The sequence below is a fragment of the Corapipo altera genome, unplaced genomic scaffold (assembly GCF_003945725.1).
Source record: "Corapipo altera isolate COAL_440 unplaced genomic scaffold, ASM394572v1 0, whole genome shotgun sequence".
NCBI lineage: Eukaryota > Metazoa > Chordata > Aves > Passeriformes > Pipridae > Corapipo > Corapipo altera.
The window spans coordinates 27249789-27276223 of NW_020884872.1; the positions used below are offsets into that span (position 1 = coordinate 27249789).

Sequence of the window (26435 nt, forward strand, 5' to 3'; positions counted from 1 at the left end):
TTCACAAATGCTAAGAACATGAAAATAAAATGCATGATTGTGATATGAATATTTTATCTAGACATTGAAGGCTCACAAACAACAACCTCAGTGTCTGAAAATGAGCTGTTTGCTTCACTGATTATAGATCCAATTTACTGCACAGTACTACTGTCTACAAATTGTAAAAGTGGAGAAGGAGTGTCTGATAATTCCTCTAAAAATAAAATCTACTTGAAGAATCACATCCTGTTGGCATTTTGCTTGTGGAAGCAACTCAGTTGTATTTTGTTCCTTTTTTTTTTTTTTTAAACCCACATCTATCAATCACAGATGTAGCCTTTGGTTATATGAACAGCTCCATACAAACTTAATGGTAGGAAAGCTGAACTAAGGCAAATAAAACCTATAAACAGACTTTGCATGGGGCTATTTAGTTTAGCTTTTGTAGTCATCCCATCCACTGTGCAGCCCACCACTGCAACCATGGCAGGCATTGTTGGACTTGCACAAAGACACACAAACAGAATTGGTACGTGGAAAGCAGAGTTAGGGTCACAGGATAAACAGATCACTTCCCTCCTTTGCATGATAAAGCTTCCATGGTATGCTATATGAAAAAGTGCAATAACTTTTCAGTCTCTGCAGAGAGTACTGAAAAACTTTATTGGAACCATTTTTCACACAGGGAATGCGTAGTTCCATCGGGGTAGGAATATTGTGCAAAACCACATCAATTTAAAAAATTTTCTATAGGATAAAAATGTAAAATATTCTAATAATGTCGAAAGCATCTGGGTTGAAATTTTTGGACTAACACCTTTATTTTTTTCACTTACCTTTTTTTGAGCATTATAGAAACATTTACATTTTTATCGCAACAAGAGAATACAAAAGAAAAAGATTTTTATTTTTCCATCAAAATGTCTCAATATAAAAATGTTGCAATATTCAAAGCATCTGGTCACTATGTAGTTTCTCATAGTTAAATTCTAGCAATTCCTGGACAAAACTCAGGTAAGAGAATATTTTTTTAGGAAGACCTAGAGGTGAGTGTAAAATGGAATTCTCTAACTTAACTTGGAACTGCGGCGTAAGGCATTGGCTGTGTAAGCAGGCAAAGATGTGGCTTGATATGTTCTTGTAAGAAGGGATTTAGGCTAGAGGATCTGGGTAGGAAATGGACAATAATTCAGCAGTGGCTCTGTTCTCCCCCTCTTTTTCCTATACAATCTCTTTTCTCATCTCTCCGCTGTAGTTCATGGGGGAACGAATACTGCTGGGCTTATGTTTGGTTTGTGATACCCAGCACCCTGAATTTTGTAGTCGGTTTGTTCACTCACCTTGCAGGAATTATTCATTTCTTTGTTATATTGGCTCTTGTGGGTTTTTAGTGCAGATCCTGATTTTGATTCCCTCCACCCAGAGCACACTCAATATTTGTTAGCACAGTAGTACCGCAGGTCACAATGCATATTCAGAACTGAGATGCAATGTTATTTTTAAATGCAGTGCAAGGAAAAATAATCAACATATCTAAAATTAATTTTTTCTACATATAAAATATATATATGCTGTTAAGACTCCACAAAAGGAGCAAAAACATACCTAAGAATTCAGCCTTGTGAAAGCTTATGTCAACACTGAACGCACAAGTTGATGGCTTCTTCCTTTAGCAGCAAAACCTATTCTTACATCTACTACCCTCTAGTATAGCTCCTCGTGCTGTGAGTGTTAAAAAAAGAAATTTCAGCAGTGACCAGCAACACGAGGATGTCTGGATTTCAATGGAACATTTTGTGTCATGCGCAGAGTTTAAAAAGAATTATTGGAGCATAACTCTTAACTGTACAGAAATCTAGCTACTAGAGCTCCCACTGTGAAAGGCACATACCAATGGGGACAGACACAATCATCTTGGCCGTGGGCAAATGGAAACGATGTTGCGTGTTCCCTGCCAGCCAGGGCAAAGACAGGAGAGGCCTCATCTCCCTGCTTTGCTGCCTTTGGCCATTCATGAGCGAAGTCTTGTCAGCATCCGGCCACTGGTGATGCTCCGCAGCATTACTGTGATGGCCAGGAGCACAGACAGTAATGAAGGAGTCCAGCATTTAGTGGAAGACACCACTGTGACTTTCGCTATGCTTGTGGTTTCAGCTTTCCTCTGACTTCCTCTCCAAGCTGCTTTCAGAGGCAGACACTTACAGATGTGGAAAGCTGTCCAACAAGCCTGTGTTTTGAAAAATTTTTGAGAAAGAGTGATTTTCTATGGAAAATCTACACTTTCCAGAGTAATCCCAGCAAGACCACACCAAAAGACTTTTCGATAACTTAGAGAAGACTTTTTTCAATATGTGAAAATGTCTTTTCAAGACTTCTTGACTTTCCTTACTTTTCAATATTTATTCCATTGGTGCAGTTGCTTGGTGTCAGAGTGCTTTACTCAGTGTTCATTTTGATGATAACTCAAGATAAGACTTCTTTTCTCAACACTGAAAATTTCTATCTAGTTTATCAGGGTTTTTTTATAAGAATAATTTTTAACAAGCTGAATTTCAACTCCAATTATTGCTTTAAGAATTTTTGAGACAGCCACTAACCACAAGAAAACAAATACCTATATTAACACACTTTGCTTAAGGTTGTCTTGCATTAGGTGCAACAGAATTTTAAACTGGTGAATTAATTTTAACTTTTTTTAAATTAATATATGATGTTTAGCAGTCCCGTAAGGTATTTATTACTATTTGTGCATTTTGCTGTCTCATACAAATAATAAAATACTAGATTGTGTTATTTAAATTTCTTTATGAGAAAAAAAATGACCAGACCAAAACTCCAGGGACGTTATCTATCTGTCTTTGCTCAAGCAACTAGCTCTTTAGTGATAAATCACTTCCAGCTGTGACAATATATTTTCACTTAATACCAATAAAATGATGACTGATAATATTTCAGAGTGACTGTATTCTAATCTCTTAATATGATATCCTAGCTAAATAGCTGTTGCACATTTTCTGCTACATGTATTTTCAATTGTAAATATTTTTTTAATTGCACAGTATATAGTTCAGGGTGCAAAGAATGGGATCTGAGTGTATATTTTTGTAAAAGCTCTATGAACTAATCCAACATGTTAGATAATAACAGAAAAGAGTTTCTCTCATGCTCCTGCTCCTAGAAACAACTTGAATGTGCAGTGGTATTTTATTCCCAATTCTTCCTTTTCTTCTGATAAAATGCCTCTTACTATTCTTTGTAGAATATCCTGTTTCTCGTTATTTTGCCTGTGGCTACCAGATTTTTTTAATTATCTTCAGTGTTGGACAGCTCTGGACTCGAATCAACGTAGTTGAAGGCTTCCTTGTTTGTGAAAGTTGAGCTCAAAGTTAGACTGTGTCGTGGATTCACAGGTGCAAGTTCATTTAGTACAATATTGTCACTTTTTACAAGAGTCGCTTTGTCCATGTGTTCTCTACTGTACCTGGCAACAACAGCATCAAGGAAGTCCAGCTTTGGTGGCAAAGTCCCACTTTCAAATAAGTATTTGGCTAAGTAAGAGACTATAACATTAGTAACGAAGGAGGTGAGCATAGCAAGTGTTTTAAATGGGAATCGCTGGACATAGATATTATTATCATCTTGATACCAGCCAGGATAGTAGATCAAGGGCTGAAGGTAGAGGTACGGTTCTCCTCCAGTTATTCTGAGAACAAGGCCAAATAAGTATCCTGCAATGGCACCATAGGTGTTGGTTCCTTTAATAAATAACACACACAGGAGCTGGGGGAATATGATGATATATACGAGGTCAGAGCTGAGGTACCACAGGCCGTACACTGATGAAGCCAGCAGTGCCATTGCTGTTGCTGATGCTCCAAACAGAAGAACAGTGATTCTCATGACCCACACAATTTCCCTGTCTGAAGCCTGCAAAAGAAGGGCAGTGTTAGGTGGTTTTTTTCATGATGAGACATGTATGCCTACATTTATGCACAGTTAATATAAGATGCTGCATTGTAAGAGGAAATTTTGCATGATTCATTCAATAATATTTACAAAGTCATATCTCTATCTCCACTGCAAAAGAAAACCCAAGGGTTATGGTTGCCATTCCAAAAGTCATTAATTTTTGAACACAAGGGAAAATTTGAGAATGTGTCAAAGAGAAAAAACAAAAGTGTTAGAAATAACCATTAGAAAGAAACACAATATGGCTCAACTAGAAAAATAACTGTCAGCATCAGAATTTCTTCTTCTCCATTTCCTAAGAAAAACTCCAACTCACTAGATAGACCATTTTGTTGTCAAATGACTTCCTGATAAATGAATAATTAGAAAAAATGTCTCATTTTGTTAAGGATTTAAGTAAGACTTATGATGCAGTGATAATAATTAGCTCTTTGGATAAACTGCAGTGCCATGACAACTCTTGAAAGCTGCTCTTCCCAAGCTGGCTTTTTACCTCCATCATCAGTCACAACCATAAATATTTTTATGACTTTCAGTTTGTTCAATAAACTGTTAGGAACTAAATGACATCCTTTTCCTAGTCATAGGCAGGAATATGAAAGAGGTGTTTCATTAGGAAATTACACCATAGTCAATCACCTAAAATTTTCTCTAAAAATAGAAACAAAAATGTTATCTCACATTTTGCCGAAAGGAAAGCTGGTAAATGTTCCGAGCAAACATAGAACTTGCTGATAAAATTGAAGAATCAGCTGAGGACATCACTGCAGCAGATACAGCGCCGAGGCCAAAGAATGAGATATAGACTGGGCAAAGGTACTGCAGCACGATCGGTAAAATCATATCTGCTTCTTTTTTACTCTTGGGGTCAGGGACACCATAATCAGTCTGGTTCCAAGCTACAATATGGACACAGGTATGTTATTAGTAACATTAGTGGTCATTGGCTACAGCATCGCTTGAATTCATTTGTAGTGAGCTATTCATATTGCCACACGTTCATTCACATTCAATACCCAAACTGTTATCAGGGCCAGACCAATACTTTTCAGAGAGACAGCATCCCACTGATTTCTGTTAGGCAGATTTAATTCTGCTCAGCACTTTTTCTTATCTCTAAAATAAGTCTCACCACAGCCTGGGGTTATCAAGTAGAAAGTTTAATATTAAAACTTTGCAATGCTTGCAAATGTAATTTTCTTCAAAACAAATCTGGTGTTCATGTCCCCTAGTGATGTGTTTAACTACCCTCTTGGATTACAGACAGGGTTCAAAGCCATGTGTTAAACATTTCTATCAGTTTAGCTACAAGGTCACTGTGATGGGGACAACTCTTACTATGACAAAGATCTTGACAAGGATATTTTGGTCAAGATAAGAAATTCCTGAAAAATCATAGAATCATTTATGTTGGAAAAGACCTTTGAGGTCATTGAGTCCAACCGTCAGCCTAGCACTGCAAAGACCACCGCTAAATCATGACCCCAAATGCCATATCTACACATCTTTTAAATACCTCCAGGGATGATGAATACACCCTGCGCAGCCTGCTCCAAACAAGCCTGCTTGACAAACCATTTGGGGAAGAAATTTTTCCTAATATCCAATCTACACCTCTCCTGGTGCAACTCAAGGCCATCTCTTCTCATCCTGTCACTTGTTACTAGGGAGAAGAGACCAACCTGCACTTCGCTACAACCTCCTTTCAGGTAGTTCTAGAGAGCAATATGGTCTCCCCTCAGACTCCTTTTCTGCAGGTTAAACAATCCCAGCTCCCTCAGTCACTCACCATCATTACTGTTAGGACCAAATAAAAGTACCACAATCTAACTCAAACATTGAATAGAGATATTATGTCTGTAGATACCTATAATGTGCACATGATTTCATTTCACCCACTGGGGTGGGAGCAATTTCCTTTTGGAGAAATATTCTATACTGTTATTTTTATGTGTAGTTTCCTACCCATAAAGAAGTCATGAGTTGATTAACAGTGCCACCTGACTATCTAACCTATATGTCACCTATATCTAACATAAGCTTTGTTTTTTCAAACATTGCACTATTCATTTTACATTTATTTTACTACTGATTTTTAATCATTTACCTGTAGATGCTCCAATTGCACCAATGAGTACTGCAGGAATAGCCATCACAAGACAGCCAAAAGCAGCCAGGAATGACAGAACTTGAGCATATGTGGCAGAAGATGAGGAAAGAACTCGCTGGAAATATGCTTGCCATGGTATTCCTCCTAATGTCTGCAAACACAACAGGCAGAATGCTGTCATTGGGAGCTAACTGGATTTTTTTTGCTGCCACCATATAGAAAGCATGTAGAAGCATCACTTGAATGCTGAAAGCCATGTTGCTACTTTTTAATTTATTTAGCCAGTAATAACTGCAACTTTCATTCTCACAAGAAATGTCAAACCTGTGTAAGTCCACTTAAATCCCATTCTTTTAGACAAGTTAATTTTTTGTATGGTTAGAAGCAACACTTTGTGCTTACATAGTCTCTGTAACCCCCAAATACTTAATAAAGTCTTACGAAAAGTTATAAAATACTATTGTCGTATTTCATATTTGAAGAATTTGCCTCCAATACCCTTCTCCCATCAAAATTAGATTGGACTCTCCAATAGGATTTGAAAGCAAGAGTTTATCTTCTTTGAGAATGCATGTGGTCATTTGAACAAGGCAAGATGTTCTGTATACAGTCAACTCAAGAATCTGAAAAATTATTCTCCCACTGCCTTAAGCAAATACAATAAAAATAGAAATTGAAGACAGAGTAGTAAAAGCAAGTTTTCTTTTATGGTAGAAACCCTTATCTTTTATTTCTTCACTGTTATATAACAGTGAAGATCTTGATGAGACAAAATTATTTCTGCAAAATACAACACAGGAGAGTATTAGCAAATGTTAAAAAACCAAGTTCTTACAATTCTGTCTTGCGAGCAGGATTTGAATTGTCTCCACAAAATAAAAAAGTGTCTGTTACTAAACAGCATGGAAAGAAAACCAAGCAAAGTGCTCACTAACTGGACACTGTCCAGTTCTACACACTAAATGAGGTAGGAGGCATTTGGAGCAAATATTGTGTATACAGGTGTTTCATGTATGTTTCATGCACATATAGGGACTAACATAATGTTTCACAGACAAATCTCGTTTTGACTTGCTATTTGTGACTGTTTTCCTTTGCTGCCTTAATAATCCTTTAACAAAGCTTTCCAAGGATGTGTAAATTTCTTGAGCTATAATGAAACAAACAAGATGAAACCTTCAGGCTTACCAGAGAGAATACAGCCACTTGAGCTAATGCCATACTTTGGATCTCTGAGAGAAAGCTGGATAAAATAATGTATTTTAATAGCCCAATTATCAGAAAACCCTAAAGATTTTTTATTGAGATGATTTAAAAAAAAAGACAGAGAAACTAATCCCGAAGTACAATAAAACCAGTTCAGATTTGCATAAAGACACTAAGAATGGAAAATGTTAGCATGTGTTTCTAGATCTTCTAATGGAAAGTACTTAATAACCATTGATCCCACGTGTAATACATAGTTATTAAATAACAAAAGCCCTTGGTTCATTCTGGGATTTGTGCATGTATGAATTCATCCATCCTGCCATCCACCTCTGCACAGCTTTTTCTACTTCACCTATACCTAAGGCATATTTGATCATTTGTATAACATATTTATTGCCTTCTGCAATATATAAATTCCTCTGCCAACAATGACATCAGTTAAGTATTAGCTGCACACTTTTATTTAATTTTAACATGTCAACTCTTTCAGCCTGATGATATCTAAATTGTATTCCTGGCAATGATGACTGATATGTCACTGAAATCATTCAAATGTGCAGAAAGACTGAGCAGGAGTCAAGAGGGTTTCAGTTTGCTGGAAACTCTTAACTAAGCTCTATTACTTTCAGTTGTCACAGTAACACAGTGTGAATGTATAAATGCTTCATTCCTTCATACAAATCACCACTTACCAGTAAAAAGAAATTGTCCAACCATGTGTAAATGTCAAGTGAGTTGATAGATCCAAGCCAAGGTGCTTGGTACACCTGGTGCACAGCTGTGAGCCCAATGTCTGTTACTGCAGGATGGGACATCGCAAAGGGGACACTGATCCACTGTAACCAAAGAGAAACATTCTGTTCATGTCTAAAGAAGACATTCTAAATTTGTGAAATGTTGATATTAACCCTGATCTAGTTTTCTTCTTCTTGCACGCTACAGATTGAATGCCAAACTGCCACATTGACTTGCAGTAAAGTCAAGTTATGTGCTGGAGGAACATCTCTGAAATCCAGAGAGCTTGGTAGTGGATAGCTTACGTCTCTCCTGGAGACTGTGAGAAGAGAATTAATCAATGTAAATCACAAAATCAGCAGGGAAGATATATTTATACATCTTCATTTTATTTTCCCTGAACTCCTCATATATTCTTTACACTCTTTCCTGGACCAGACAGTAGAGAAATATTTACATATAAACTTGCATGTAATAGCATCAGGATTTGCCAGTTTACAAGCATGAGACATCACAGCTGAAGGCTTGGGAATTTGTTAGTAATTCAGTACAAAACTGTATCATGACAAGAGATATCAAAAGAGATACAAAACTATATTGTGACAAGATCAAACTCTCATTAGCCCAGTGTTACATCACTTTTCTGCCTTGAGGGTGTTTTCTCGGGATCTCCTGACCATTTTTAGTCTCTCTCTTTTTTATCTAGGCCAAAAAAACCTTTCCCAGAGACAGTTTCTGCCAGAAGGTCCATTTCCTTCTCCAACTGACTTTTTGTGCATTTACTTGCCAACTCGTTTTGCAATGGTATAACTCCCTTTCTATGGAGGAGAAAATCAGCAGCTCCTACCGAGATGAAAATCAGGCTTTGTGCTATATGGGCTAGACCATCACGAGCATAGCATCCTTAAGAATCTAATGATATCCAAAACCACACAGATTGCTACAATTCAACTGATCACAGTTAAGTATATGGGGTCAACAGGAGCAAGGAAGGGAAAAATCACCTTTCTCTAATTTGTTGCACAATTACTGCAATAATGTATGAAGAATATTTTGCAGTACTGCCTGTTATTCTGGCAGTTTAACACACACCATAGGATTCTGTTCTGCTACATGTTAAACTTCAATTTAAGCAGTTGGGCAGAAAGATTCCCTTCTCACTCCATGCTTGAGCTTTTCTGTGAAAGTTCACCAAAATGTTTCAACTGCCTCCAAGATATTTTGAGGGAAAAATAAATATATTTTCAAAATTAATGGATATTAATACTGTTCTTACTGAGAAATTAATGGGGAACAAGGATGTCAAAGGATTTTTTTATTCTCGTTTCTGAATCTCAAACATGTCCGACTGATGAGCTTCTGAACAGCTGTAGTTTGACCATACTCCACTGGGATTTTCAGTGGGGTAAATCTCTGAAAGTCTATCTGGACTCTGCATGCCACAACCCAGGATTTAGTAGGTATTGTATTGCAAATGCATTATGAGCTTTTGTAAGCCATTCCAGTTCCTGACAGTAACCTAGCTTTTTGCGGTCTCGAGGACTACCTTTACGGTAGTAAATAAAACAAATCAAGACACTTTCTCTGGCCCTGCAGTTCACTGGCATGTCATGGTTTATATCCATACATTTAGACTCCTTTTCCTGGAAAAAATGACAAACCTCAACTGTTTCTGGGAATTATTTGAGAAAATAGAGAGTACAGAATGGGGAATTAATAATACAGATGAGATGAAGAGTCAGTAAATAGTGGGGATACAGTCAAGGAAAGTCTCACCAGGCAAGATAAAGATAAAGAGATGAGAACTCTAGATGTGGATACAAGAGAGTGAGGAAGGTAGAAGAGACACTACATGAGATTGTAAAGAGAAAACCACGGATGTACATATGGCTGGGGTTAGAGGTTATTGACACATAAGGAAGAAGTTGTGTCTGAAATGAGAAGTCAGGGTAGGGAACAGAAGTGATTACAACAAGTGTTTCCTCCTGGGTAAGGAGCAGGAGAGAAACCAGACATTACAGGAATCAGCAGTAAAGCTCTGCATCAGTGGGTATAAAAACTGCTCCAGGGCCTGCAGGAGAAGCTAAGTGTAACTGTGCCATCTTCTGCTGTGACATCTACTTTGAAAGTATTCCATCTCATCTAAAACTGCCTGACCTAGAGCACGACCATTTAGATACCGAGTCTTCCAGCCTCACTGATGACTCTCTCAAGTTCATGAATGTGGTTTATTCTACAGTTGTATTATTATGGATTATTTCAAACGGGAAATTACATAAAGAGCCCAATCTGAACTGAAAAACTATAAAGCTACAGATCCAACCATTTAGAAGACTGCTATACAACCTTCATTTCCTTTTTCCTGTCTGTCAGTTTCATGCTGATTTTAATGTTGTTATTCCCATGGGATCAGCGTCTTTAGCAGTTCAGAGGTTGATCTCACTGAAGAAGCATTTTGATTTATCTAAAATGTTGGGAATTTTTGTAATGCATTCCATCTGTAGAAAATGAATGTTTCACAAATATTAACCTTCATGGTAGGAAAGGAGACAGTATTTTCCTTACTGTATAGGTGAAGAACAGAGGTATGAGGAAAGAAGATCTGGAATAACTTCTCATTTGACTTGTCCAGCTGGAACTTTGGTTTGCTTTTTCAGGGTATTTAGCACCATTTCCATTAAGTCAGTTACAAGAGGGAACACTCAGCATTTCTGCAAGTAAGGCCATAGCCCTCACAGTAAGATACCACAGAGTGAGGACACACACAGAGCTGGTTAGTGACCACCTGTGCGAGTATTGGGTAAACCAATTTCCCTAAAGCTGCACAAGAACTCTGCTGAAAGTACAGAAAGAACTCCAGGTCCCCAAAGTGCTGTTTGGCTCCTTCACACTGAGCCACCTCATTTATTTTAGGCTATCTCAGTTCTCTGCACACCTGTGACTATCTATTACTGCCACTGGCAAACAAAGACAGCAGCTGCTTTGATTGCACCCTAGTGATCTGGGTTCTGTTACACTGGTGTTTTTCAGTGTGGGTCTTAAAGAACAGCACTAAATAAAAGGCTGCCCACTATCATTAGCAGCTGATGAGGGGATATTCATACTACCATATTAAAACAGCCAAGACATCTGGTAAAACCTCCTGTGTTACGGTCACCAAGGATGGTGGAGGGAAATGAGGAAAAACCCAAGAAAGTTAGCTAAGTTAACAGGAGGTTAACTAAGCTGCATGAGTAGGTAACAACCAGAGAAAAGAGAAGCAGGCGAGTATCACCTCTGCAGGTCCAATGCCAGTATTTCAGGCATAGGACTGCTTCCTATGTCTAATGCTTTCTTCCAGTGCCTGTGTCACAGTCCCATGGACAGACAGGGAAGGAGTCAGCTCCAGTCCTGTTCGTAGGAAAAAAAAGCCAAAGAAACAGACCTCTTGGGCAACATTATTTTTGAAGCACAGACTGTACCTTAAGGCAAATGCAGACTCTTAAAGTCAGTCTCCACTGTGAGTGGAGATATTCCTTTTCCATGCTTTCAGTGAAGAAAGTTCCAAAACTAAAACTGAGCAATAGGTCTCAGCAATCATCTTAATGCTCAGGGCAAAATTCTCAACAAAAAAGGAAAAAAAGCACCAAACTTACCAGTCCCAGGAAGATGCAGAAGAGCTGAACTACATCGGTGTAAGCCACAGAATAAAGCCCACCCACAAGTGTGTACATAGTTGCAATCAGGGCAGAAATAATAACTGAAATATTGACGTTAATGTCAATGATCACACTTATAGTTGCACCTAAGGGGAAAACCAAAGTACTGTGTGTTAGTGTAAGTCTGATGAGAAGGTACACCTTTGTTAAGTTGCATATATAGGTGCTGGTCTGACACTTAATAACAGTACTAACATATTCCCCCCTCTGTACACCCCTTTCTGCACCTTTGAGGGGAGTGGTAAAAGGGATGCTCCTGTTGGTGCAAGTTTAGCATCTGTCATTTTGCAGGTTCTTAAGAAAATGAGGATGGAAGGGTCCCAACAGCCCTTCCTTACAGTGCTCAAGCTCTGTAAGGACTACACTCTCTTGTTCTGCCTGGGGAAAAGCAGCTATGCACAGACAGCTGAAGGTTCCCTGGGTGAGTAGCAGCCACATGGGAGCAAATGTATCTTTGCAGTAAAGGCTTTTCTTGGGGATGTCTGCTGCATCCCACTTATGCTGTGAGCTAGCTCCTTTTGGCCAAGGAAGGAATGGTAGAGGAGGCATCTGCTAAAATGTCCACTGACATTTCTAAAGTGCTCTTGAATTTTTTATGTGGGACAAAAGTGGGTTTTTTTGCAAACTTCAAAATCCATCCTGAACTTTTCCAAGCATTATCAAGCAGATTTCATTTGTAGAAAGCAAAGCGCAATGTTGAGCTGACCACAAAACAGCTCATAGAATCAAAGAGTTGCTGACACTGAAGAACACCTGTAAGGATTGTCTCTTACAAGTCCCCACACAAGCAGTGTCAGATGAAGCAGGTTGCTCAGGATCACGTTCAGTCAGGTCTTGACTATCCATAAGGGTGGAGACTCCACAGCTTCTCTGTGCAGTCTGTGACAGTGGTTGATCTCTCACATTGTTAAAAAAAAGAAAGTTTCTTTAAATTTAAACAGAATGTCATGTAGTTCTTTTTGTACCTATTTCCTCTTGTCCTATCTTTGGGTTACACAGATATGAGCCTGTCTCCAGCTTCTTTATCCCAAATAAATAAATAAATATAAAATCAGGTATTTATGCAGATGGATAAGTTCCCCCTGAGCCTTGCCTTTTACAGGCTGAACAGCCCCACCTCTTTCTTTGTATACCAGATACTCCAGTCCCTTAATAGTCTTTGTTGCTCTTCAGTAGTGTCTCTCTGGTATGGCCACATCTCTGGTATCAGGGAGCACTGGATCCAGTATACCAAATGCGCTCTCAACCTGCTGGCAACGGTCCTTCCAATGCAGCCCAGTATGGCATTGGCTTTCTTTGACACAAGTACACATTGCTGGATAATGGTCAGCTTCATTGCCTTCTAAGACTCCCAGGTCCTAGCTGCAAACATGGTTTCCAGCTGGTTAACCCCCAGCCCGTACCAGAACATCAGGTTTTACCTTCCCAGGTACATGATTTACCATTTCTTTTTGTTGAGCTTCATGAGGATCCTGTTGGCCCAGTTCTGCAGCTTCCTGAGATCCTTCTGAAAGGCATTACAACTATCTGGCCTATTAGCAACTCCTTACCATTTTTTATTTTCTTCAAACTAGCCAAGGATGCAATTGGTCCCATCAGCAAGGTCATTAATAAAAACATTGCATAATATAGGAGTCATTGCATAATACAGGACCTCTGGGATGGACAATTGGTGACCGGCCACCTGGTGGCAGCCAGGACCATGAACTTCACCATCTCATGAACACTGCAGCCAACTCCGCCTCTGACCTTCACGCCCTTAACTAGTTCTTCCTTGTCTGTAGGTAACAGGTTCAACAGAGCACCTTCCTTCATCAGCTCCTTGATCATTTGTGTGAGGAAGCTGTTAGTGCACTCAACAAACCTCCTGAATAGCTTGTGTCCTCCTGCATTGCCCTTGCAGCAGCTGACAGAATGGTTATACATCTCTCTTAGAAGTATTAACTATTTCAAGTGATTGCAATGTTTTAAAACCATGCTAAAAAATTCCTCTCCTTCTAATTAGGATGATTTAAATGAAACATCTTGCAACAACTTTTAGGCCTTGCAGTTATTGTAGATGGATATTCTGGAGCACATATTTGGAAGAGTTCTGGCTACAGAAGACAACATGATGTGTGATGTATATTAGAATTTCTGGGAGCTGACAGGTGTGGTTTTTGCTGTACAGTGAGACTTCAAAGTTCATGTGCTTAAGGATAACAAGCTCAGACCTCTTTCACAAGTTGTAAGACCTGCTTCCCTTCTACAGCCCTGCCAAGCAAGGAGTCATGATGAAGATCAAGTAGTGAAGAGCACTGGGATTAAACATTCATCAATGAGGATAGGTGTGCAAATCAGGAGACATAAAAATTAGTCACAGAATAGTTAAATCAAAATCTTCAATGACCTTCATAATCCTTAACTGTCAGCTGTTAATATAAATCCAGAAAGGCACTCACACCACTTGCAATGAAATAAAACAGAATGGCTTGTCCTCAGTCAAAAATAATCCAAACATTCTGAGTGTTCTTCAAGTTATTCAAGTCCTATCACCTCAGTATGCAGTTTGTTCTTAGTCTTTTAAGGGTTTTGCGATGAAATTGTGGTAAACAAGCTCCCCCATTGCTTTGCAGTTCATCACAGCGCAGTTGGAGAGTACCTTCAAAGTTTATTTTTTGTTTAAAATAGCTTATGCTAGAAAGCATTACCACATGCATGTGCATTATTAGTATGATTAGCTGGTGAAAGTCAATTACTGGTGCTTCAACTCAAGGGCTTTCTCAGTTCTTGAAGGGATTGCTAAATTCAGGCCTGAAATATAATTAAAACCCCTGGAAGTTGATTTTTTTTCAGGACTGGATGAGTAGTTGGGTGATTTTCTATTGAGTCATAATTTCACTAATTCTCTGAATCCTTTCTTGAATCCCAAGTATTTTCTTCATTTTGTTAAGAAAAAAGGCATTTAGAATTGAAGAATTCTTCAATTTATTGATCAGCATCTGGTTTATTTCTATTATTTGTGTTATGGAAAGTTCTGTATATGTAGATCTCCTATATGCAAAGGATTATTTTGTTTAGATGCATTGGCAATGATGTTACACATTGTTAAGGGAAATTCTGACTGGCTTCTGTGATGCCAGTGGTGTCAAAGAAAAGCTGGGTCAGATAATACAAAAGGGGCACTTCGATTCACTCACATCACTCTCACAATCAAAGGAAATTTTTTGCTAAATCTTTTCATGCTCTTTGAAGAGGAACAACTTAAAGGTATGTGAAAACGATTAGATATCTTGCACGTCTTTCCATTATCAAAATAATTAATGGGGTACCATTTCTGGATTTAATTACTAGTTAGCGCATGGGTCTTAGAACTGTCACACTCTGAATCATTTGGCTTGAATAGTCAGCATTTGAAGCCAGAATTTTAATGCATTTCTGATATTCCTAATATTTTCTACCTGTGATAAATTAATATTTATACTGCTTATTCCTTACCTAAGGCAGAGAAGATGGCAGCAGCCCAAAACATTTCTCCCATTAAAGCTGGAATAAACAGTAGTCCTCCCATCCTTTTTCCATAAAGCTGCTGAAAAGGGTCTAGCATTGTCACATAGCCTTTGGATCGCATGGGTTTTGCAAAAAAAAGGCCACCTGCAAAGAAAAACAGTATAACACACCAGCTGCAGTTTAGAAATGCATTGCTATTAAGGCATAAAACACTCATTGTCAGTTAAGGGTACAAAAATATCAGCAATAGTGATTTTTTTTTGTTTCTTTCTTTGTTTTTTTAAAGTAAAAAGTACAGTTAAAATATCCTCTGGGAACTCTCACCTTACATCTGTCTACAGAGTTACTTAAACACACCCTTCCTGCCCATTAATATCTATAGTCTGATAATAAAAAATAAATTTTTTTCTTATTTTGTCTGGTTCAGTTTATGTAATCTGCCATTATGGATGCTGTCGGAGTTTTGTCTCATTTTGCATCAGCCTAAGGTAATGCCTTTCTACCTAATCCTGTTGATTCTTAGAGCAGAATCCAGCACGAATTTTCATACAGCCCTACTCTAAAAATAAAACTGTCTGAGATTCCTGGATCAGAAGTACAAGTTCATATGTGGTTTACATAGCAAAACTGATTCTTTTAGGACAATTCAAATTTATTATGTATGCTTAAAACAACCTTATTACACCTTCAGGGTAGGTCAGAGGTGGTCTGGGCTCTGCAGATGTCAGTTTTCCTGAATATTTGTCATACGCTTATTTCACTTATGTAAGTTCAGGAATTTTGCTGTATCACAATTCTGCTCCACCTGGCTTGTATATAGGCTTGATATGTACATAAATGTGCAAAGGCCTCCCCTCCTAAAATTCTTTCTGGCTTGGAAAAAAAAAAAGGACATACCTCAGTAAAGCTGAAAGATCACTTGTATGGAAATCTGTTTAGTTGAGATCTGCATGACTATAACTAAGTAGACTTCTACCACAGTAAAACTGCTATATAAGATACAATAAAAAAAATGGTAAACCAGTCAGTTCCCAATAAAATCTACTGTACATTATTTGGCAACCCTTAATTAGGTTCTTTATCACAAGATATGTAATGTATTCATCCTATTGTGCAGAAGATTTTCCACATTTCTATGTATTGCCTTTTATCACTCATATTTCTTCATTACATTAGGTTCCCTGAACAGAAGGTACTGGCTTAACAATCATAATTTACACTGTTTATGTGAACACTGTCTTTAGGTGGATAGATGCAGAAACTCTCCAGCATCTTTTACTATACTTGGATTAGTAATGGATCCCTTTGCTATTCTACTTGTTATGCCATAATTACAATAGACAATTAAAGAAGAAAAACAAAAGAGTCACTGGTATTATAATCTATTACGGTGTTCAAACACCTGTCAAAAGAAATAGGAGATATTGCAAATTTTTAAACTAAATTGATTGAAAAATTAGGAAAAGTGGTATGGAGAACAACACTGAACAAACAGGGAGATTATATAAATTTTAAATCCTTCCAGTCTGAAGCAATAATATTTCTCCTAGAATTTTATTTATAATTTTGATTATTTATTTTTCTAAAGAAGAATAAGCACTCCTCCACTCAAAACTTCATGTACAGCTCATGCCTACAGAAATGCTTTCCTCTCTGTGCTCAGCAGAGAGATCTATGGTCCCATGATACAGACTTCTTTACTCTGTAGCTATTGTAATTTCCAGGAAAACAAGTCTGGATATCTAAAAACATCTGGAAATGAGCAGAGAGGCTAACTCAACCCCTCCTGGGCTACTATTAATTTGTGTCAATTCTACAAAGGCTGAGAGTCAGCAAGATGCTTGTGACTACAATCCTAACAACCAGTTAATGACATCGATGGATCATGACCATCGTGACCTCATAATGACATAAACCGGTCTCTGGCCAGACAACCACTGTTATTATTTTCCTTACAGGAAATAGAGCTGTTCTCAGGGATGGGAATCACTATTGGAACTGGAGCTGGCGTGCACATGCCAGAGAGGAACATCTATGATGGGTAAAGCTTCTGCCTGGGAAGAAACGATAACCAGGACAGGCCATTGGAAAGCATTTTCAAGGGGAAAAAAAGAATGAGGAGGGAAAACAAGCGTATAGGAAGAAAAAAAAATACTGTGAAAGAAGGTCTGGATAAGCAACCAAAGGAAATAAAGGGACAGATTAGGTGGGAAAACCATGAGAAAAGACTCAGAATAGACTGAGAGGTCAAGTAATATTGGAAAAGCTAGTACACCGGGCACATTAAAGGAACATGAAAAACAGGATCTTTTTTGTAACAACACGCTTTTTAAACACTTGCATCATTACTGCAGCATTAAAAATTATAATGCTGTCTGTGTCTTACACTCTGACCTTGCATGTGGCAGGATTGTGCATTTGCATTTTGACATATGATTTGGAGTTTTGTACTGCAATTAAGAGGACGCATGGTCCAATTTTAAGGAAGTAATCTGGTTATACTACAGACTTCCTACACAAAACTAGAAAAGTTACATAGATTCTTGGTGAAGATCTGTATAAGCACTCTCCTAACCTGAAAGGATTTCTGTCTTTCTCGAATTCCAAGATTATAGGTGCCCTGATTCCTGGGCACCTGGGTCATGATACAGATCATGTAGGCATTCAAAGAAAACCCAAATATATAAAACTTGGTATATGTAATTTAAATACTCCCTCCCCCCCAAAGGACAATATGATTGTAATAATCAAATAGGTCTTGACAAGGAGTCCAGGAGACTTAGGATATCAAACTATTTATAGTTATCTTCTGCTTTCTTTGCAATAGAATGTATCGGCAGAAGGGATTCAGTTTATGTCAGCATCCTTTTATCAGACCCTAGTTGTTTCATTTGACATAATGAACTTTTCATCAGAACTGTTTAAACTGAGAAGCTATTAGTTTTAGTCTTTGCTTACCTAAAATCAGGCTAAGGGAATACCCAATAGGTGCCTGAGCCCAAGCTAGACCGTAGTCTGGAACATACACAGCTTCTGCTGTTCCATTGATGTAACCACCTCCTACCCATGTGGCTGAAAAGGAAGAGATGGAAAAGTCTTTAATGTACAGAAAGAAAGAAAAGCTCACACATTGTATAATGAAATTGTCATTACTTATAATACTGTTATTTTTTATTACTTGTACTGTACAAGTGCCAGGCACAGCATCATTCTATAAAAGGCAGCCCTAATCTGAATTTACAGCTTAAGCATATGAAAAAAGAAGTCAGATGGAACTGAGATAATCATCAAAGTGTCTAAGTCTCTGTATAGTCAGTGAAGGTGTGAGGGCTGAGTCCCCCACTACTTATTTTCCATTACTATTCTCTTTGTGTTAGTTCAAATGAAGGAGAGATGTAAGGGGGAATCTGAAGAAGAACAATAAACACACAGTGGAAAAAGTCATCCCAGCTGGGAAAACTCAAAAAATTTAAATTAGGCAAGAGTTTAATGAATGTGTAATTTATTTGGGCCTTCATGAAAAAAAAAATTGCCCTTAAAACCTTGCTGAATATTAAAATTGTTGTTACATGAAGTACATTCAGTAAACTCTGAGATATCTAAATATTTCTCTACAGGGTTGTGTTGCTTTTTTGTTGCTCTGTAAATTCTAAACAGTGAGTAATTTATTTTTGTTCTTCCTGAAGACATATTCATGCTATCTGCAATATTTCTGATTTTCTCTCTCTCTCTAAAAAGCAGTCTTTTTAATGTACCAATCACTGACACTTAATGAATTGATTCTTTGCCTTTAAGGGAAGTTTCTATACTTGACAATTTGGGATCTACAATATGTATGAGAGAAAAACTCCAACATAGAAATGTTTTGCAATTACATCTGCAAAAATATTTCATAACAAATCACATAATAAGGTTTACCTCTTCCTGTTTGCAGATTCCATGCAAAAATTTTTGATTATGTCTAATGTATACCAATAAGTTTTAAGAATCTAGGTTTGTAGTTTGAACAAAGGCAGACAGATCATTACAAGTCCTAGCTTTTTGTAATTCTGTTTTGATTTGTGTCAGAAACCTTTACTTTCTCATATAAAAGTAGCTCAGGCTTTCTTTGTAAACAGTCACAATTGTTAGAAATGTATTTTCCTTAAACATTCTTCACAATTTTCCCATCATCCACCATCAAACAAGCAAACTTGATTTTGTGTTTAAGACAAAAAATTGGACAGAAACACAAATGAAGAAAAATTCCCTCAGAAATTTAATTAAAATCTAAATTACCACTCTTTTCCACTTAACTGTGATATTTCCCAAGTAATACCAGAAGGTATTTTGCTGAATTTCACCATGGCTTTAGAAACAAAGATCTCTAGGGATGGGGCATTCACAACTTTCCTGGGCAACCTGTTCCAGTGCTTCACCACCCTCACACTAAAGAATTTCTTCCTAATATCTATCTAAATCTATTCTCCTTTCATTTAAAACCGTTACCCCTCATCCTATCACTACATGCCCTGATAAAAAGTCCCTCTCCACCTTTCTTGTAAGACTCCTTTAGGTACTGCAAGGCTGCTATGAGGTCTGCACAGATCTCTCTCTTCTCTGAGGAAAACAACCCCAACTCTCTCAGCCTGTCCTCTTACAGAGGGTGCTTCAGCCCTGTGATCATCTTTGTGGCCCTCCTCTGGACTCATTTCCACAGGTCCAAATCTTTCTTATGCTGGAGACCCCAGAACTGAACATGTTAACCCAGGTGGAGTCTCATCAGAGAAGAGTAGAAGGACCTGCTGGCCACACTTCTTTTGGTGCAGCCTGGGATGTGATGAGCTTTTTGAGTTGTGAGTGCACGTTGTTGGCTCATATTCAGTCTTTCATTTACCAGTATCAAGTTATTCTCAACAGGATTGCTCTTAATCCACTCATAAACCAGCCTGTAAGCATGTTTGGGTTCACCCCAATCCAGGTGGAGCACCTTAGACTTGGCCTATCACAGGCCCATCTTGAAAGGCCTGTCCAGATCCCTCTGCATAGCATCCCTTCCCTCTAGATTATCAACCACAGCACTCATTTTAGTGTCATCTGAAATCTTGCTGAGGGTGCACTCAATCCCACTGTCCGTGTCCCCGACAAAGATGCTGAATAGCACTGGTCCCAGTAGGAACCACTGAGGGCCACCACTTGCTACTGATCTCCACCTGGACACTGAGTTGTTGAATGTTAAGTCTGTGGCTACCTGGGATGTCTATTGTGTCTCAAGCAGCACAGGCTTATGGCATAGGCAGTAAACACCTCTATACAATATTAAAAGTAAATACTTAGGAATTATATTTGTCTCCTTCCCTGAAAATGCATGAGCATGAATTCTACATAAATGGTACTCAGTTACAGATGGGCAATAATATCCCATAGTCAACGACAGATGTCCAGCATTGCTGCAGCTGTGGTGCAAGGGGCCTTCAAGTTCCAGCGATGATTTACCTGGGCTTGCTACAGAGGTGGCAGTTGTTTTGCCAAGTGAACTTGGATGCTATGCCTAGCTGCCTCATTTTCTTTTGGAGAAGAAAAAGTCAACTCCTTTCTGTGTGATGTTGCAGAGGTCATTGCTCTCCCTGGCTGGGGAAAGGAACAGTGTCCTGCAGGCAGATATTACATAAGGTGGCATGGAGAATTCAGCCTTTATTTTTAATTTCTTGATTTCTGGATTGGAGTTTGAAAAATAGCTGCTGATCAATTTTTCTGTGCACACGACTGTATTGAAACATCTGTCAAGGACCATAGAGCTCTACAAAGGTTCTCTATGTCTTCTTCTGAGGGGGTGAACACGTAGTCAGCACATACATTGACATAAATAAATACATTAGAAGCAGAATAATGGGATGGGATTTCAACCTGGGATATTAATTTTCTGATACTCAGTTTGCTAAGCCACAATTTAAAGTTAGTTTAATACCTTTATTTTTGGTGAAATTATTTTTTTAATCATAAATTGGACAAAAGGAATATAATGTTTAGTAATCTATGGAAGCATTCATGTGGTAATCTATTTTAATCTTCTCTTTGTCTGCCATCTGAAGAACCAAAAACCACAGCAAATACCAACATCCATTTAAAACATGCACTCTATCAGACAAATACTGAGGATGTGAAGTGCAATTCTGCTCCTAGTTCTTATGAGGCACACAGAAGTTGATCTCAGACTTCTTTACATATATTGACATATATTAGAAAACCAGATATTTTGGCACTTCTTTGGGAATGATCCACTGATCGTCTGACCACTCAAATTATTTCATAAAATCATCAAGTTCTGTAAAATGAAAATCCTGACCCAAGGATTAGAACAAAACATAATGTTGTAATTTTTTTTTTTTTTCTTATTACCTTTTGGGTCATGTTTGTGAGCATTTGGTCACGTCATGTCAAATATTTCCTTTGGGTTTTAAACTCAATCACCAAAATCAAAGTAGACTCAAGTTTTTTGCAGTCTTAATTCTTCTTAAGAATTTAATTCACAAAATAAGGAAGTCTAATATTTAAAGCAACATTTTATCTATAATTATGTAAAAATCATACACATTAAATGCATATCTTCTATGGTAAGGTGTTAGTTCATTTTAATATGAGCTGCTGTGATCCATCCACAATTCAACCTTTTCACTCTTTCTATTTTCATAGTTGCAGACACACTCAACTTTCAACAGATTTGTGTTCAGTATTTCAGTAGCTAGTTGATACAGCTACTTCTTCAGGATCATAGAGTATATTTAAATATATCCATAGCTGTTACTCATAGGTAGTGCTTTAAGATTTTTCAATGCTGTTTAGAGAATCAACTATAATTACTCAGGAATCTTGAGTTTGATGCTTATGCTCCGATCTGTATTTCAAATTTATAGGTTAAGTGCTGTCATCCTCTCAACCAAGTAGTCCTGGAAACTGCTACTACTTCTGTAGCCAATATCCATGGAACATTGCAGTGTTTGTCTCAGGAAACAAAATTAGGCCTTATCTCAAGGTGCTTCACATCCATACAAACAATATTCTTTCTGGGGATCTTTAAAAAAAAAGTCTTGTTTTCCTCTTTCAGGGTAGGTTTTGCTTTTTAGTTCGTATTTAGATAATTAAACCAGTAGAATATAAAGACAGTGTTGGGATACTCCTGTATCTTTGTTTGCAAGGTGCCATTTCTGCACCTATCATTTTTTGAGGAGCAAAGTATACCCTTGAATAATGTGACCATTTTGTAAAAATTATAAATCTGTAAAAAATATTGCATATTTTGATTAGCTTACTTTCATAATTGTTTTATTATGACTTTACAAATTGAGTGTCCCAAACACCCTCACTGAAACAAAACTCGGACTAACCCCTGGTTCAGGAGATTTGTGCCCACGTCTAGCTTCATGTGCCAGGCATGGCTCCCTGCAACTGAAAGTGCAGTTTAGTTGCCATTTCAAGCTTTAATTGCCATATCTAATGAAGGCATAGGAGAGAAAGTGTGTAAACCCTGACAGTATAAAATCCATGACAGTTTTAGCTACACGAAGGCTTTGGGATAAGTCGGACATTCTACTGCAGAGATGAGATACTGTGCCATCCCTAGAGCTTCCACGAAACAGAATAAGCATGTGTGGATGTGAATTGTGGTGGTTGTAGTAATTGCCTGCAAATAGGAAGCCCCAGTTCAAGTCTCATCTGTGCTTCAGCTGTTACGCAAAGTGCTCCTGTAAAATAGGATTAAGGAGACCAGAATTTGTGTCTTCTTCATGCAAAACCATTAGACCACTTCTGTGGGGCGTGCCTTGTTTTATCTCCACTCCCTCTATCTAATGTTTACTGTTTTGTGAAAACCAATATTTCTGCAAAATATTTTTGTTTCAGTGCTCTTGAGAATATTTCATTCAGCAGAAAGCAGTCCAATCTGTTCTTGTTAGGAGTAATCTCATCATATCTTATGCTTCAGTAGCTGATGGATACGTGATACAGTAAATTATAGGAAAGTGCAAAAAGTAGAACTGACTGTATTCAAACTTTATTGACTTTTACAAACATTCTTTACTCAATATCTAATATTCAGTCTCTGAATGAGCGAAATGCCCCTGCAAAAGGACGAGAATTTATCTAGATTAAAGAACGCAGAATTTTGGCCCAAGTTTTACGTGGCTCTTCCTTATTAAATAACTCTGAAAGCAGAGTAGGGAAAAACTGCAAAACATAAATACAACTTGATAAATTCAATTTGACAATTGAAAGGGTTTTGCCTGCATAGGATTTAGAATAAATTAAAAAAAAAAAAGGCATGATTAAAAATTCAATAGCCTAAATAAAAATAGTGTGCTAATTTATTGTTCTTATAATGCCTTTTTGTTCCAATACCATAATGTAAGTTTTAAGATTTTAGACTGCATTGTGAATATCTTATTTACCCAGGGAAGGCAGCTGGTTTGACTGGCTCTGGGAAGCCAGACAGCACTGTTCACAAAATTAGTGAAGAACTCTTCATTAACCTAGGCTTTTCTTACTGATACTACTATTGATAGTAATGTATTATTTTTTCAAATTGCTGCAAAAGAAGCTGAAAGAATCCACAAAGTAAGTTTGCTGAAATGTGTAGAATTATGAGTTTGGAACCACAACAATTTTCTTTTAGAAAGTTGATTGATGTTGCACACCCTCCTCTCCACCCCCCCAGTCTTTTTCCCTATAAACTTGGTGTTACTCAGATTAAACAAAACCAAAAATAACGCACAAATTTGGATGGCTTTAACAACAATAATTTAATACTTATTAATCTATACAAATTCCATACTTCTGTCCTGAACATATCTGATCCACAGGTAAATATGGAAGCAATGAACACTAACATTAATATATTCTTCTTTTATGATTTACAAATATTTGTTGTTTTATACAGATGCTACATTTGGCTGTTCACTAAACAATTGGATAAAAAGTATATGCATTTTCTCCATTTTGCATTATTCAAAATGCAGGTTACACTTCATTCAGATGGAAAACTGACAAGTTATACACTGGCTAAGAAAAAAAAAAGGAGTGTTTTTTACATACCGGTCATTGTAAATCCACCAACTAGCAAGCCAATGTCTCTTCCACCGACTATAATAGCTTCGCTGCGGTCTCCTTCGCTGCCAGTGTTCTTGGTTTTCCAAGCAGCCCATATCCCTACTGCCAGGATAGCCAGGTAGAAGACAACTATGGCCACCAGTCCCTCCACATGGAAAGCCATATTGAAGTCTCAACTGTTTCTTTTATTGCAATTTCATTAAGACCTCTGGAGAGAATACAATAATAGGTCTGCTTTTAACAAACCTGACTTTTAGAATCAGTGTACAAAACCCCCTCAGATGGTTATTCCAGTGAATTTATGAAATGACAATTTCAGGTGTAATTGAGATTAATGTTGCATATGAATTAAAACGCCTGTGGAGCAACAACCAATGGTTGTAGCCTCTGATTACAAAGGGGGATGAATGATATGGCTGAAAGCTACACTATTCTTAGAAATCAGTTATTGAGCACTGATTTTTTTTTTAGTGTCACCAAGTTCTCAGTGTCTGGGAACTCTTCAGTCAAGGAATACTTTGGTACAGAGAATAGAAGAACTTGGCCATATGGACTAATACAAAAGTCTCTAGCTTGAAGACAAGCCACAAAACTGCTTTAAGTTATATAAGAACTATGGATAAGTAATAGCTACAACAGCAAAATACATCTTTTACGTCTTTGTGTTGGAATGCTGAGTCTTTTCCCCCTTCTATCATCTCCTGTATTTTAAAATCTGCACTTTCTTTTTTGCAACATTCAATTGTCCAGCATGAAAAGTATCAGTCTGTTCTCTCTCGCAATCTGAGAAGCAAACGGAAAGCTTACGAGCTGTCGGACGGCAGAAATGTCGAGGTATACGAACTACAGCTGGGGGAGAACTCCCGAGCGACGCGGACAGCGGCTGCCCCGAACCAGCCTCTCCCAGAACCCGCTCCCAACCTCGACTCGCCGCTCCGCGGTCGCTCCCCCAGGGCCGCGCCGGCGAGACCCGTCCGCGCTCCCGACGGATCCCGCGGACCATCCCTACCTACCGGGGCGCTCCGCGGAGGTGCCGCGCCCTCGTGCGCGGCCGCGCATCCCGCTCCGCGCCCGCGGCAGGACCGCCCGCCCCGCCCGCCGCCCCCGCCGTCGGGCAGGGAAGGGTGTCCGCGCCCGCCGCCCACCTGCGCTCCGCCGCCGCGCTGCCCCCGCGGGGCACGGCCGCACATCCCGCGGGGCGGTGTCGGGGCCGAGCCGCCGGGAGCTTTGCCCCCCCCCCCGGGGGTTTTCCCGCTTGCGGGGGCAGGGAGGGATCAAAGGCAGGATCGTCTCTTTCCCCTCTGGTGGGGAGGTGCGCCGAGTGCTGAGGCTGCGACGGGGGGCTCGTGGATTAAAAAGAGGAAAATCTCTTTTATAAAGGAGGAGGGTTCAGTGGGGTGAGAGGACCGTGTCCGTCAGAGCTAGGGGGAGGAAGGGGGAAAGACGTCAGAGTGCTAGGGGACGCTGGGGGGGAAGTAAGGATGACTCAAGGGAGACTGATTGTCGTGTCATGGCAGGGAAGCAGGGTTAGGAAGTGGAACTGGGGTGAGAAAACAAAAGAGAATGAGGGGAGACAGGAAGGAACAGGATCATGCCAAACCAACGGGAAAGAGGAAGAAGAGAAAGGGCTGATCTAAAGAGATATGCTGAAAAGAGAGGTGAAGGAAGGGGAGAGAGTGGAGGTACGGAGAGGGAATGTGAGCTCTGTGCTCTCTTTGCTCTCCCTGGCACCCTTGTCGCTCCATCCCTGGGCCTAGCATTGAGCAAGCACCAAGCCAAGGCATGTCTATGAGAGGCTGGTCAGGACCATCTTTCGTCACAGCTCCCTTTCAAACCTGGTTAAACATGCATCGTCTTCTCCCACATGCAGGACAGCTAGTTCTTGGGGAGTCTCCATTTTTTTTGCGATGCCTGTCATAAATGTCCCCTGCAGAGCTACAGTAATACAAGCTTTCCTGTTATAGGACTCTTGCTCTCTGTCTCCAAATGATGCTGGACAATGAATCTCTAAGTGCCATGACTAAGGGTACATGTGCAAAGAAGACCCATATGTGCCCTTACCCCAGTTTTTACAAAGGGGAGATCATGCTGAGCTGTAGCAGTCTCAGCTCTTAAGACGCAGTTAACATGGGCCATTGGCTCATGCAAGTTGAAAAGTAGAA

The 26435-nt window shown here is 38.9% G+C and overlaps 1 protein-coding gene across 2 annotated transcripts; it reads right to left on the bottom strand.

Moving 5' to 3' along the window:
* Positions 1–263: 263 nt before the first annotated feature.
* Positions 264–25517, bottom strand: SLC5A7 (solute carrier family 5 member 7). Of its 2 annotated transcripts, none has more exons than XM_027649282.1 (9): positions 25419–25517; positions 24259–24479; positions 18151–18264; positions 15181–15336; positions 11641–11789; positions 7963–8106; positions 6059–6212; positions 4633–4850; positions 264–3909 (listed from the first exon to the last, which is right to left on the bottom strand). In XM_027649282.1, exons 2-9 carry the CDS (start codon positions 24434–24436, stop codon positions 3286–3288), a joined length of 1737 nt encoding a protein of 578 aa, XP_027505083.1. In that variant the 5' UTR covers positions 24437–24479; positions 25419–25517; the 3' UTR covers positions 264–3285. The 2 variants fall into 2 exon arrangements, with proteins under 2 accessions (XP_027505083.1, XP_027505089.1); XM_027649288.1 differs by lacking the exon at positions 25419–25517 and adding an exon at positions 25081–25098 and having other exon boundaries at positions 24259–24481.
* Positions 25518–26435: the final 918 nt, after the last annotated feature.

Bases quoted from the DNA above. Each gene is read 5' to 3' on its own strand.
- SLC5A7 (XM_027649282.1), bottom strand. From the start codon at position 24,436: ATGGCTTTCCATGTGGAGGGACTGGTGGCCATAGTTGTCTTCTACCTG. The intron at 11,790-15,180 runs GTAAGGAATAAG...TTTTCCCCTTAG, and splicing joins TGCCATCTTCTCTGCCTTAG to GTGCAACTATAAGTGTGATC. The intron at 3,910-4,632 runs GTGAGATAACAT...CTTCTTTTGCAG, and splicing joins AGCTTTCCTTTCGGCAAAAT to GCTTCAGACAGGGAAATTGT.